The sequence below is a fragment of the Ooceraea biroi genome, chromosome 8, assembly GCF_003672135.1.
Source record: "Ooceraea biroi isolate clonal line C1 chromosome 8, Obir_v5.4, whole genome shotgun sequence".
Classification (NCBI taxonomy): domain Eukaryota; kingdom Metazoa; phylum Arthropoda; class Insecta; order Hymenoptera; family Formicidae; genus Ooceraea; species Ooceraea biroi.
This window is the reverse complement of record NC_039513.1, coordinates 4,819,812-4,835,414: the sequence shown is the minus strand read 5'-3', so window position 1 is coordinate 4,835,414 and position 15,603 is coordinate 4,819,812. Positions and strand designations below refer to the sequence as shown.

Genomic DNA, 15,603 nt, shown 5'->3' with positions numbered 1-15,603 from the left:
AATCCGTTCTACATCTTTATGTATTTATTATAGTTGCGCGAACTTTGAATACACCCACGTAATCTCCAATTGTTTCGGCCCACGTGCTTTTTTGTCTACGAAACGCGCAGATATCCGCGTGAAAGTTTGCATCGTCCGTGGGATCTTTCCTGATTCGCGCCGATGAACTTATCCATCCAGTGCGAATAACGTTTAAGCGTTATCTCGCGCGTTATCTTCGCACCTGACGGATAACCGGTACTTTGTACGACGAACCGGCATCGATAAATTTCCCAAACACCGTGGCGGCTCGGCTCGCAGATGCACGGCATGAGAAATAGTACTCCACGATTAATCGACGTGAGTCCGGTCGCGCGCGCTAATCTGCGCGAGCCCGGAAACTTAATTGAAAACTCCCGACGTCTAACGAGTTCCGCGACGCGGGTGGCATGTCCACCCACCTTCCATCTGCGAACGCGCACGCGAGCATCCTCGCATATTTCCGCGCGCCTAATGCGCCCACCCGCTGGATTATACAATGTGCGATAATCGATATTGCGCGCGCGGTCGCTGGAGTAAGCGAGGTTCAATGGAACGTTCATTTGTGACTGATCTGGCATATTTGGAATCTTCTCTTTCTCTCTCTTTCTTATATCCTACTTAAACCTTTCAAGATAGAGTGTGATATAGCATCCTGTTAGCTCGAGACTGGAGTATTTCGTAATTGTCTTTCCTTGTAAAACTGTAATTGTTCCGGTTTTCTTCATACCATGTCACTATTATTTTTTACAACTTTTGATCTTGCTTCTTTTTATAGTCTTCTTATTCAATTTACTTACATTTTTTATACTTTTATTCGTATCATATTTTCTTTGTTTAGTTACATTACTCGTGATATTTAATCACGAGTTTACACGAGTTTATGAGTTTGTTGGAGATTTTTATAATTTGATTTCAAGTCTTGATACGAAGCATGTATCGCATCATTGCGAACGTGAAATCCTTCGAATGACTACCTTCGACCTTCGACGGGTCACGAGGCAAGCCTCCTTTATCCTGAAGGCCTCTGCCGTAGCTAACTCGAGATCGATTCTCTCAATTAATTCAGTCCAAGCACCCTCTCTTCTCCCTCTTTCATTCCGCCACCGGACATACGAAGTACTGTAACCTTCGAACTCCCACTCATCTCTCTCAATCGTCCCTGGTCTCGCGTGCCCAGCGCGGCAATTTTTACCAGCGAGTCATTAATGTCGGACGATTATCCCTCAATTTGGCGGATTCTGAAAAATTCACGGCACACATTCTGCCCATAAATCGATGGATTAACCCCGGCGTTTTGCGTTATCAATTATCTCCTGACGTTTTCCTGCGCACAGCCACGAGAGAGTCAGACTTGGGTACGAGAAAAGAAAGCTCGAAAGTAAAAGATCGCAATGGAGGCGAGAGGAGGTGAAGATGAAGGTAAGACGGACAGAAAAGTGAGTGACATGATAAGACCGCGCATTAGTATCACTAATGCTTGATGTTTAGATTTAGCCAGCGTGGGCGAGGTGATCATATAGTAGACGAAAGAGGGATGTTTCCACCATTGATATAGTGATGGAATATTAGAAGAAACTATGTATTACAAATTTAAAAGACATCTTGAGACTTACAATAATTAATAAATGGAATATATTAGCAAATATAATAGTAAAAATACTGCGGAGAAAAATGATCGAAAGATAATAGATAATGATTTAATGCCAATTGAGGCAGTACACATTATGTGTGCATATTAAAGATATTAATATTTATATAATAACGTGCACATACTAAAATAAATTTTTATAGAGAGTTTTAAAAATATTTATATATTTTATAATAAACTAAAATTTGCAATATTGATATGAAATCAATTCTTCAACGACGATAAAGTCAGAATTATTCTTATATGGTGATAAATGTTAAAGTTAGAAAATATTATTATATAAAACGGTTCAATATTGAACCGAGCCACATATTCAATTCAAATAAATTAAAGTTTTATGTAATAAATTAAATTTTCTCTTCTCTTATCTTTCTTATAAATAATATAATATAGAAAGATATGTGCAGGAAGGGATAGACAAAATTATTGATCCGGAATTAATTAATCCAAATTGTCTGTGCGACTCGATCTTAATCATTAATTTAACTTCTTACCGGAAGCCTTTTTAGAGACATAATTAAACATGCAGGATTTCAACGTCAATCCTGCGCATTAATATATTCTTACTAATACAGACAGGTACTAATATATTTATTATTTTACTGATATTATTATATTCAACGTTAAAGCTAGATGCTACGAGAAACGGATTAAAGAAAGAAGGAAAAGCTGAAAGATAGAGTAACGACGAGCTCTCTATCATCATTTCCTATTGTGATAACTGTGTGTTCTATTGAATAACGAAGATCATAGGTCTCAGCTGGAACTATGAGAAGAGTTAATGACTTTAATGTGATGTCCGGAATAAAATCTCGGTGGAGAAGGAAGGAAGGAAAAAAGTGTCCGATGCAGCGGCTAATTAAGCGAAGCGGCCTGGCGCACGAAATTGCGGTTAATAATAGCGTTGTTACTGTGTCGTAGTTCGATCGACTGAATTTATAATGATTCCTAGATACCTAGATTCAACGGCGCTCGATTGCTGCAAGATCTGTCGCGATTTCTGTGGATACAAGAGCGGATATTTACCAAATCCATAATTAGCTGTGCGTGTAGCAGAAGTGAATATTTTGTTTGTCATTATATTATTGATGTAATAATCCATTTGCCACAATTTAGCACAATATCTCTTAAATCTTCGTGCATTTATAAATTCAGGTGATGCACAAAATGTAAAAAGAAAGAAAGCTGAAAGAATAAAAAGATTATTAATAGCATATAATATTTATTTGATATTCACCAATCTAAAGCATGGAGATATTCTGTCTTCAATACATTCTCCTATCGAAATTGATTGTCTTTCAGCTTTATTATGCGTGTCGTGTATTATTTATTTTAACATAACTTGGATCATTAAACTACGTGCCGTGGAATATACCTAATAACACAGGCGCGAAGTAGTAACACTATATGTGTCTCGGCTATGTATTTTAGATGTCTGTCGGTTTGTGAAGACGAGGGAAGCATTAAGTTTCATATCGCGTCAGCTTAAATGATCGTTCCGCACGAACGTTCTGCTTAACTTATGAGCCTGCGCCACGTGCTAACTTTGTGCTATCGCGTAACTTCTGAATATACAATCGATTTCAATCAATTTAGACGTCAATTTAGATTTTCCTGAAGGGAAATACTTCTCTCTCGCAAAATAGTAAAATCGGCACTGACACATTATCTAAGGTATTTGACGTTATTTAGCTTTTTTTATGAGAACAGAACCTGACAAACGTTACCTGAAATATATTATAATGACAAATATTCATATTAATTTCATATTAAATATTCATATTAAATATTCATATTAATTTCATGAGAGTCCAAAGTTAGAAATACATTTTATCTGTTTATAATCAAGATATGAATTACAAGAAATCCATTTCTGAAGTTTTCATCATTTCTGTTTATTTTAGTATTAAGCGCCGCGCGCGCGCAATGCAAATTATTAGCAATTTATCTATGTTTTACGGAAAAGATAATTTATTGGGAAGAGAGCCGTTGCCACGTAACAAGGTAAGCTTGCAAATTATGATTTTACGTCGATTATAGGGATGATCAAAACAGCGATTTCTATAATCAAATGAAATGCGTATGGTCAAAATATTAGCAGCAGTACGATCGACGAGGTTCTTACGAAGTCTGCGCCTCTTCCCGTTCGATCTCGCAAATGTATTGGCTTTCCTAATATGACTACTAATTAGTAACAGCAATGTCACGGACATTTAGTACGCCTGTCAACCGACTCGCACAAATCGTAAGAAGTGCAACGACCTAGCGCGATGCCGCGATGTCAACAGGTCAGAGGTCGTCGAAACTCTCTGGATAGCAAAGTAAATTGCAATGTTCCATGTAACACGGTAATAAACTGCGACTGCCGATTTTTGAAAGGCGCAGAAATACATAGAGGGCTTCGTTTTTGCGATGAACGCGGCGACGATAACAAAATCCTGCGGAAATCACGGATCGGGCGGTGAATTCATTCATTATGTACGAATCTGCCGTGATGATTAACGAAGTGTCTTAAGTTAGGTCGATCTCAAGTCTCGGGCATCGCGAAAAGAAATTACAAAAGCGATTTATGGCACGCGGTCGCACGGGATTACGTTCGCGAAGAGGATACGAGCGCATGAAACGCTCGCGCCGCTCTCTGCTCCGCTGATTTATTCGCGAGAGGTTGCATGAGCTGCATCGTGCTAGTTTGGCATCGACCTTCGATCCTCGATCGTTGATGAATCGAGGGCACGGCACCGTGACTGTGCCACGGCACGTTCGCACAAAGTGGCGAATACATATCGTACACTTATCAAAAGAAATGCCACGTCGTTCCTATTATTCGCTTGCATTTAGTCTCTCTCGTGGAACACCACGATCCCCAATTTTACTTTTGAACAGCAATAATAATAATAATTGCAGGGAACATCATGAGTTTTTCGCAAAATGTGTGAAAGGTACTACATAATTATGTAAACTACCGTAATCAGTTAGGCACAACAGCGGTTGATACCGGTTTCTAGAAACAGATTTCTAATCTGTCAAGACAGCCTCTCTCCTGTAAGCAGGGATATCCTTCCGCACATAATCCGATCCCTTGGCAATTGAATATTAAAGTCGCCATCATTACGCAGAACTATGTTTTCCATTAAATCGGAAAATTCCATGTACATGGAATAACGGTTCGATTAATAACGCACACAGTTACAGCGAATTTCCACAGTTACGTAAATCTTTTTAATGGACAACTTATTTAGTGTCAAAATGCAATCAATACGGAAATACAAACAAATACAATTATTGATTATAATAATTGATAATAGCGAAATGTAAATTTATTCTTTAATTCCAAGGAACTTGGAATTGCTGACGTTTGTCTTGTTTCTTTTGCAGTGTCACCATCGTTGCCACCGTTAGGCGAAACAGCGTGGGACAGGGATCACGATCGCGATCGAAGCCGCGAGAGAAACCGGGAGCGCGAGAGGGAGAGGGCGCGGGAGAGGAGCGGCGAGAACGAGAGGGAACGTCACCAGGAACGAGAGCCCGCGATCAGAGAAAGGGAGGCGCGGGATCGAGAAAGGGAACGCGATCGTGATAGAGACCGGCAAAGGGACAGGGAGAGGGATCGAGAGAGAGATGTGTCGGTCTGCGTGATGGAGCCACCCGATCCCGTCTTCGTTTCCTCTTCCGCGGCCCTTCTCGCGTTGCAGAGGATAAAGGAGGCTTCTTTGTAAGTATTATTCACCTGTTGCCATGTCCTATCTGACTGTGTATTTTATGCAAGGCTACGAGAGGATGTCGAGGAGCATTGCGTTTGAAGAGATTGGAGCTGCAGCTCTTCCAGCTAATTGAGACAAGCACACAAAAGTTGGTTGATAGAGCTCGATGATCGATTGATATTTGATACACGCGCAAAAGCGTGCATGTATACTCGCCAAGCTCGCTGCAAGAGATACAAAGACCGACTTTATTGTCGCTTTACAATCGGTCGAGAGCAACAGGGTACGGCAAATGCTCGCTCACGGTGCCGATGCTTTCGTATGGGTCGTATTTCATCGAATGCATAAGCACGTCCAGGGTTAATAGGACGAGATCGTGCGCCCGCTGTAAATCTCGTTTAATTTGCTCTCTCGCCGCGCGACTGTCGTTTCCATTGTACCCGGGTCCCCCGTTCCGAGATCCACCTCCCCGTTGCAGAAACCAGCCCTGACGTACACTAGGAAACATAGTAATCTCGTGACACCCGATGCACGCTAACAAACCTCATTTTACACGTCCCGTCACGATTTCTTTCGAGCACGCGCCTAAGTAATTTCGACTCGCTCCTTTCGCCCAATTAGCGTGACGTCGATCCATTACGCTCTTTGCAAATCATCGTGTTGGTACAGCTGCGCACGAGCTCAGTTCCGTTCAGTCTCTGTTTTTTCGAAGAACGGTTTTAGGCCGCTTGCAAGTAAGAAATCTGTCGCTACTTGGAAACGTGAAAGCGGCACTCACGAGGATCGCGTTGACTCAAACTTTACAAATAATTAAAAACTTCTAACAACTATCTCGCCGCTGATAATTACACCGTGCTTCGAATTTTTTCAATTTTCTTCCGTACTAATTTTCTACCGTCACGTGCGATGAAGAGATGGCTGCGAATCGCGTCTGACATAAATTCAACTCGCCTCTTGAATGCGCGTTTCTATCTCTTCGTGTATATATGCACGCGTGTACCTCAAGTGAACACGGATACGTTCGCACGGGTACTGGTACCCGCATGTTAGCACCCCCTGCGGAGGATCCGCGACGAGTTCTCGCACGCAGTGATACTTTACGACAAATATGCTTCTCTCAGATTTACGATGTCTAATCTAGTCGACTAGTGACAGGATGTGTCGCAACTGCGACTTCAGATTCTACGTCGTCATTGATAAAAGTTTTTATCAAGCTGTATTTTTTAAGCTTTAATCATATGCATTGATGTTTATGCGAGTGATATTAATAGTGATAGATAGTAAAAGCACAGTTGTCACGTTTCCTTAAAGTGGAGATTATTTATATCTATTTATAGCAAAGATATTTATAAATTATAATTATGTGGCTATTTATTTTGACATGTTCATCTAGTAGTTTTTCGTATCAAATTCATTGTAATATTTGCACTACATGACTCATTAATTTTTTACTCGCTGATGTGAGAGTTAATGGACTACAATGTGTAGGATTGTTAAAAAAGTGTGTTGCAAGGCAATATAGTGAACATAATAGTTTATGCTAAAATGATTAATTTTCCATTATATCTTGTGACACAGAGACACAGAGAGAGGAACAGAGATACACACTTGACATTTTCTGAAGAGGTTTGAAGAAGGTTTGAAGCAGACACGAGCCAGATTATCACGATTGCGAACGGATTTATGTCAATCCATGCAACGCACTGTTTATAGCGCGAATGGTACGAATGGCTTCGATGAAATACGGCGCGACTAAGGACTCGTCAGGTCCTTACGGTACTGATACCGTTTATCGGGCCAGATTAAAACTCTTCGATTCGTACCGCATGCTAGTAGATCGATATCGCCCTGCGATTTATGTCTTGATGAATTTATATAAAATATCGTCGCCTAATATGACTGCATGTCTGCACAGAAAAAAAGTAAGTGTCACATCAAAACTTATATACTTGTATATACGCAACAATTTATAATCTTCGTAAAAGAATTTAATAATCTTGAATTTCAACTAAAATGAAATAATGAAATTATATCACGTTAAACGAAGAAAACAATTTTTGAATAAAGCAATTTTGTATAGTTCAATCAAGAAAAATATATTTTTATCATTTAAGAATAATTTTCTTGAATAGAAAGGAAACAATGTTAAATAGAAAATAACATATTTTCAAACTGTTTTCGCGTTGTGCGTTATGTTCAGTTTAGATTACCATCGCGCGGCTGTCTTCGCGTGGAGGTTAACAATTTGGTAGAGTGTGATAATTGTGCATATAATAAATAATAGATATAAGATATAATCCCGTCAACGTGAAAATACGTCTCTTACCTCCATGCCCACGATCTTATTCCGTTATTATTTGACGCATTTTCTAGTCGAGAAAATAATTATATTGTATTCTTCAGGTGACAACTATAATATTGAAATAAGATTATAATATAGTTGAAATTCAAGATTATTAAATTCTTTTACGAAGATTATAAATATTGTTGCGTATATACAAGTATATAAGTTTTGATGTGACACTTACTTTTTTTCTGTGTGTTATAATAAGTCGCATGCGACTTATTATAATGATAAAAAAATAAGCATGCATAGAAAAATCGGATAAAGTCTACTTTTTAAATTGACATAATGAAATCATCGGGAAACGTGCATTCGAAAGATTCGAATCTTTATAGATCAACGTAATTCGTTTTAGTCTCGTTCTTGTCGACGCTTAGCTCGTGTTTACCTAAGAACGATTCATAGACGTCATTTTGAGCACCGCCAAATTGAGCGGCACTAATACGGCACGCTCTAAGAAACACGAGTTGATCTATATTGTTATCACGTACCAGTTTTGCGGAAAAACAAGTCCTACCAGAATTCATTGTGTCAAGTTGAGATTGATCGAGCCAGCTCGATACGCCTTTCTTGTTAGCACCGATCGAATCGATCCGGTGTCACTCGATCGATTGCCCGCTTTCGAGGAATTGCTCAGTTTTTCAAGTACCTACCGAAAAAGGAACTTTAATTTGAATTCGCAATGTGCAAATAACGCTAGAAGTTGGTACATTTCTTTAATAACGATTGACCAAATAAATGCGATTTATATTGATTTATATTTCCATTAAGTAACTAAGTGTTTTATTGTGAGAGCTATAAAACTTAGAGAATATTAAATCTTAATTTTTAACTTTTTTATATATTTTTTAGATTATTTTTTACCTTTAAATTATTTAAACAATGATTTTAATCATTTAAAAAAATTATGTCTTAATTCTTACGAAGATATTCGAGAAATAAATTCATAAAAAAACTGAATTAAAAGTAAGAAATTGAATTAAGTGTTGGATTGAAGATTACGAATTTAGTGCACATCAAACATTAGCAATCACATCCTCCTGCAGAATGTCTTCAGAAAAAGCAAGAGTGAGAGATCGTCTGTCACGGAACACGCAATCGAGTACGCAGCGCAAAACGCTCGATGAAGACATCTCGTCTATATCGGAATTGATATTAGCAGCGACTGCAGCTTGAACGTCGAATTTCTTGTCGCGCGTTTCCTCGTCGTAATCAATATCATCTCGAGTACATGGTATATAGCTATGAGCACCGTGCGACAATCTGACGCAAAAAGACATGCGATCCCAGAACCGATTCTTTCATAACTTGCAATGTGTCACGGTTTTATGGCATTTTAGAAATCACGTTCAATTTCTTTCAACGGTATATTATTTCGTATTTTCTTTGTCATCCCGGATATCGTCATTAGTCTTCTATATTTACTCCAATGAAGGATTGGTTACTGAACAAGTTCTTTCTGTGTATGAAAATAAAAGTTGTGCGAACTAATTTATAATTGTCAATATGCTAAATATTCAGAAATATAAATATTTCATAAATAGATTGTAAAATGTACATGCTTTATTTGTCAAAGTAGAGTAATAAAGTGCACAATTTGGATTATGGTATCTTAAAATTGCAAACATAGAATTTCGATCTTCTTATATCACTTATCAAGCTCGCACTATAAGAAGGTGTATTTATAGAAACTTATTTTTTAAAATTATTAAGGAAAAAAATTATTAAGAAACAAATATATCGTTTTCTACGAATGCATTTATAATATATTAGAATAGCTTTTTAATAGCACAATCTATCTGGTATATACATCATTAAGAACATCATTAAGAACATCATTAAGTCTGTGAATTTAATTCTCTATTTACAGCGTGTTCCAAAAGCGACCGGGTTTGGCGACGGGCATCGGATTGGGCGGTAGAGGAAATGCCGGCGTTGGCGGAAACGGCGGTAATTTAGGCGTTGACAGTGAATGCGGCGATGCGTTAAAAAGACGCAAAGTTCACAGATGTGATGTCGCCGGTTGCGACAAGGTATACACGAAGAGCTCGCATCTCAAGGCGCACAAGAGAACCCATACCGGTAAGGCAATTAAGAATGCACTTTAATTAAACATGACTTTGATCTTATTAAGTTGATTGAAGTGAGTCTCGATGAATATAGAAACTATAATTCGTATTTTATTCAGAAACAGGTTTTGCGTCCATGTATTGGCCATCAATTTCAGCAGTTTTGAAATAGTAGTACCTTTCTTAAATTATTCTGCTATTCTATTCAGATTGATGTTTTAGATTGGTATATATCACGAGTAATCTACGTGTATGAAGTACAATGTAAAAATAGATTTAAACGAGAGATATCACTGTATCTCAAGAATGCTACCGAAGGCAGAGACAAAAGATCAAAAGTTAAATTGCACAGTATCCTTATATCATAAATCTCGCCGTTCTATTACACGATTAAAAAGCCATAGACGCCTTATTGGAACTGCACTTGGAAAAGCTAATCAAGATCAGATAAATCAATCGATTCGGAGAAACAAACGCGCTACATTCCCGATGATCGTTATGCGCGATCGTGACTCACGCGTGTGCGTCAGCGATCGCTACCACGATCGCTTCGCGCTTCGTCATTTTATAACATCGGTCCCTTCTCTCCCTTGGAATATGCGATTTTGCTGATAATTTGCTATTGTTTCAAACAATATCGATCTCATGCATATACGCAACGGTAATCTGTCATGCAAAAAAATCTGAAATCAACAAGTAATATTGGAGATAATATTGGAGATAAAACAATATTTAATTGCAATGATACAGAGAAGTTCTTCTTCCACTCGTAAAGGGAGAAGCTATGTGTAAATCGAGGCGATTATCTCCACGTTTCTTTCCACGTTAAATCGGCGTGAAGCACAATTTCGCTACCAAATATCGCCGTGTGATCTGTGCCGATAATAATAACGTTTAAGTTGAGCGTACGGCCGGTAGTTAACGACCTGTCGCCCAGCTAGGTCAAGTACTCGGCAATAAATCATTAGTCATCGGGCATTCCTTTTAGTATCTGCGAGACCGAGGCTGCTACGCTTCTCTCGAATGAGCTGTTCAAATTGGACGCGGTAACCGGTAGTTGCCAGCTGCTGAGATTTACGAGTTGCGGACTCGAGAAGTAGCTGACCGATTATAATAAGAGGACACTGTTGAGAATCGATTTCCCATGAGCTCTATCTTCTCATCACATAGTATAAGCACAATTTTATTCGGCTACTGAGATCATCGACATTTGCGGAATGATCGGTGAATGATGATCTTTCACGCTATGAGAATATCATAGCTTTGACATTCGCTTCGCGAATTTATATTGGATTCAAGCGATTAAGCGACTCTCTTTTGCACGCTGGATAAGATAGATAAGAGACACACACCGGTGTGGCGTGGCGCCGTGCCATCCCTCGTCGGGACTTTTCGCGCGCGTGATCCGCGACCCGCCGAGGTCAGGGGTCGTCAGCATTCGCACGCTAGGATCCACGGCCATAGAGCCCCGCGGAAATTCGATATCGTTCCGGAGTCGTCGCCGAGGAGGTGCCTCTGTCCAGCGGAAGAGTCCGCACTTTTATTCGCTTTCGTAGGGCGCCCTCGCGCGCACACAACCGCGGCCATTTATTACCGCGTCACGAGAACTTGGAGGAGGTCGCGCCGTTCCGTTCCTGACTGTGTGCATACACGACGCGGCGCGGCGGCTGCTTCAGGAATTTCCGGTGGATAGGTACCTTCGTGAAGGCATCGCCGCCATCTAGAGAAAGAGAGAAAGAGAGAGAACAGTGGCGGCGGGGAAAGGGCGTGGTCGTGAGAACCAGGATCTTTTGTCTGGTCCATGCTTCGACCGAGACGCGGCACGATCGCGGTGCTCAACCTAGAGACGTTCTCGAGGTGTGACTCTTAAGGGATGCTTTTCTGTCATCCTGGAGCAGTGTCAATTAAAATTTCTATTTTTAATTTACAAATTTTCTGAAACAAGCTAAATTAATTATACTCTTATCAATATTTCATGAAAGTTGAAGATATTATGAAATTGCTCGTTTCACGATCATTCATAATGCAATTATTCTTGTTGTAATAATAATTTGCAATCTCTTTATTGTCGCACAGTAATTTTCTTGTAAATTTCTTTAAATTCATAATTTTTTATTTTATTAATATCATTTTGTCATTTTATTTTATTTTATTACGAGGTAATTGATTGCATATTTAATACTAAATATAATATGGGAATATATATGAACAACTATTGGGTTACCACTTTTTGCATAAGAATTCCGCGCGCGATCTTCCCCCGCTTCAGTTTTTTTCTACTCCGATTCTACGGAATGAAACTCACTCTTCGTAAAGATCGGAACATGCTTCGTGCATTAGAGTGCATTTATAGTCAGTTTTACGAACTCTTTGGGTTATAGTAATCGATCAATAAACGAGTGCTCGCTGATATACTGCTCGGACCCGTCACATGCGTTTTACTTCGATTAATTATTTCAACGATCGGTGTAACTCCAGTTTTAATCGATGAACTATGCCACTTAATCATCAATCTAACGCCATGCATTGTGCCGGACACCGAGATACTGCTGCTGAACCGGATACCAGCGGTATTCAGGATGTGGGAAATGTCAATTTATTGATCATCGTCATTTCTATCATTCCACTGGATAATTTGATCACAAATCGCGCGATTATGACCATCGTTGTTAAGCGATCATAAAATTGTCCCGATTCTCAAGCATTAACAAACGCTAGTTCTGAACAACTCATTACTTCAGAAGATTTGCGGATAAAATAAATAAATTCGAGGTAAATCATACCTTAAAGTCATAAATGTATCGAATTTTTCAACAAAGTGGGTGAGATCAAAGGCAAGTTGGTAATATTAATTGTTTTCGCGAGAAGTGTTGGATGTTGTTCATATTATGCGTCTTAGTGACGGAATATAACGGAATAAGAAGAGCTTAATATTACTTGAAATATTAACGAATCGCGGTATATCCGACATACGATGTTGCGTGTAACGAGAGTTGTATTGCCAGTAGAGAGAAAGAAAGAGAATAAGCATCATAGCTCATTATGTGTGCGCACGGTAAATCGCCCTTACACGACCATATGGTGAGAGATGTTTCCTATGGCCATTAACGTACACATAAAATTCTTTATCTACTTGTGAGAAATCGCGTAGCAACATGTGTATCTACCGGGTACCTCTAATTATCGCATTTCCCTCGGTCGAGGATAATTCCGCGTGAGTTAAGAAATGCTGGTATGTTGCATCTTTAAAGAAGCATAGTTATTTTATATGTCCTGGGATTTTTCGCAAGTCACGATTTTGATTGAGTCGAAAGACTTTTTAACGGGACATAATTAAATAGAAGCGATATAAAATTAGGTTTATTTGCAACTGAATTTGAGCCGTTACTGAGCGATACGCGTGGGAAACGGTTGAGTAACACGCTCAACATGGTACATTCAGAAGCGCGCTAATAGCACATCCTGCCTATGATTTTCAAAGCTTGATTTAAATAAATAATATAGTATGATAAAAGTATTTACATTCCATGTTTTTTGATAATTATCATTATCTGACAATTACTTATGGGAACCAATTGAATATGACACAATTAAAATGTTATTTCGCTATATTACTATCATTTATCAAAAGCGAATTACTAGTAGTGCTATAATAAAGAGAAATTTTATTTATGGGAAAAGATAAAGGATCGAAGATGAGAATCACTGTGTGTAACCAACAGAATGTAGGTTCAGTATCAGCCAAGTGGCGTGACCCTTGATAGACAGGAGGAGGTTTGGTGAGACTTCGTGTATTAATTAAGGCGAATTAGGCTTGGCGTAAGCTGGACATCGACGCTCGATCGGCTCCGTGTATTGAAGGATACGCCGATGATCATAGGCCGACCACTTTGTGGATTTCTCTAGGAACATTGGTAGGGTGGTTCGCGGGTACCCTATTATTAACAATGCACTTATGCACTAATGCCGAAGGCTGCGATTACCTCTGGGTTAACGATCTCCTGATGAGCACGCTACTCTACATTGTTTTCGTAGATCGTTGCAGATCGTCGTTATGTTCTCTTTTCTGCAGATAACTTTCCATAATTGCAGCTGCGCCATGCTTCGTCGAGTTTGCTTTTATGCTCGATAGCACACGAAATATAATAATAACGACAGTATTTCAGTTCTATATTTGTCAATTAGTGATAAATAATTGAAAATAGCGGTAGGGATGGTAAACTGATAAATCAACGCCGCGTGAATTAAGACGATTAATTAATTCGAATATTCGTGATATGAGGTAATTTAATAACTGAAGAGAACAGTCTAAAGTTTTTGATATGAGTTCTAGTATAAAGTATCATTTATAAAATAAATGTTTTAAATTATAGATTTATTTTTCCTTTTGCGTTTTCTCATACTCCGACTTTTACGATTATTAAGAATGATTATAAATAATAATAATCATAATTCTTCATCATACTGTTAATAACATTCTGTATTTTCTTTAAAAAGCTTTTTTATTTTTGTTCTTTCTCTGTATTGTAAAAGAAAGATTCTCATATATTACTCATCGATGAGAGAAGCAAATCCAATCGTGCGTCTAAAAGCGGGTATAAATTATTCGTAGCGTATGTAATTTCAAGGTGCATCAGGAACGGTCGGAGTCTCATTACAGTCTCGGACTGACATCAAACGTGAACGTTTGCATCTATAAACGACACGCTTTATCTTTTTTCCCTAGCGTTCTAGTCAGGGGAGAAAGAGAGAGAGAGAGAGAGAGAGAGAGAGAGAGAGAGAGAGAGCTGTTAGTTCACTCATTACCAGCACGCATCGTGTCGTTTAACCATACGTCGGGGCGACTTTCTCACATGCCGTGTGATGTGATAATTATATACTTTGCTCTGCAAACTGTCTCGAAACATACAACTTCGTTAACTGATAATGAAACAGTAAATCTGCATAATGCATTATACAAGTCGTTCAATTTATGCATTCGACGATGCCGTAACATGCGACTAATGTAGCAAACATATAAATAGTTCAATCTTTTCTCTAAGGAAGATTAATGCGATCCCTATGAAAAAAGGTTTGGAATATGTCTCTGGAATATGTGTGTCTATCGTATAACGTGCAGCTTGTAGCTAATGCACTAGGTAACAGCTTGCTTGTATATCACGTTGCAGTATGATACTGTACTGTCTTCGAAGTTTCGCTCTGCGTGACTCTAACAGGCTTGTCTCAAGATAAATAGGCCCATCTATCTCTGTATCCCGAAGTATAACAAAGGACGGGACACGCCATTATGCGATAATTAAACAATGTCTTTGCGTACTTTGCCGCACGCGTGATAAATGGATCGTGTGCATTTACATCATAAAAAAAGGAGAACAGAATGAAAGGTGCATTGCGACGAGGCTAATGGTCGTATCGTTTCGTTGGACACATTGTAAAAATGGGAAAATAAATCTAATATAAATCTGTTTGACTATCTTGTGATTTTTGCCAAACGAAGAACCACTTATAGAGAGAGAGGAAGCTCTTGCATATGTATGTTAATTTTTTTTCTTAATTTTCTAGAGACAATAAATCGTATTCAGTACTTTCTAATGAATATATATACATATACGTAGTTAAACCAATCAATAATTGTCAACGCATTTCCTACATCAACCTATTGCTTGTTCCATAAATCCTACTTTCTTGTTTTATCGTATCTCGCTCTCTAGCGTAGCAGACGCATCCGCGCGCGCGCGACGTTGCAAACGAGCAGCTAATCCGTCGCGTTACGGTAAAGTAATGTGCGCAGAGGGGATGAACGGGGTTGGTAACGTGACG

The 15,603-nt window shown here is 38.8% G+C and overlaps 1 protein-coding gene across 1 annotated transcript in view; it reads left to right on the top strand.

Annotated features, from left to right (window-relative positions):
* The window catches only part of LOC105279682 (zinc finger and SCAN domain-containing protein 26), a 325,080-nt gene that overhangs the window by 299,189 nt on the left and 10,288 nt on the right, over window positions 1–15,603 (top strand). The window contains exons 5-6 of the mRNA XM_011339603.2: window positions 5,045–5,381; window positions 9,585–9,796. Of these exons, the coding sequence (XP_011337905.2) occupies window positions 5,045–5,381; window positions 9,585–9,796 (549 nt within the window). The remainder of the gene's footprint in view (window positions 1–5,044; window positions 5,382–9,584; window positions 9,797–15,603) is intronic.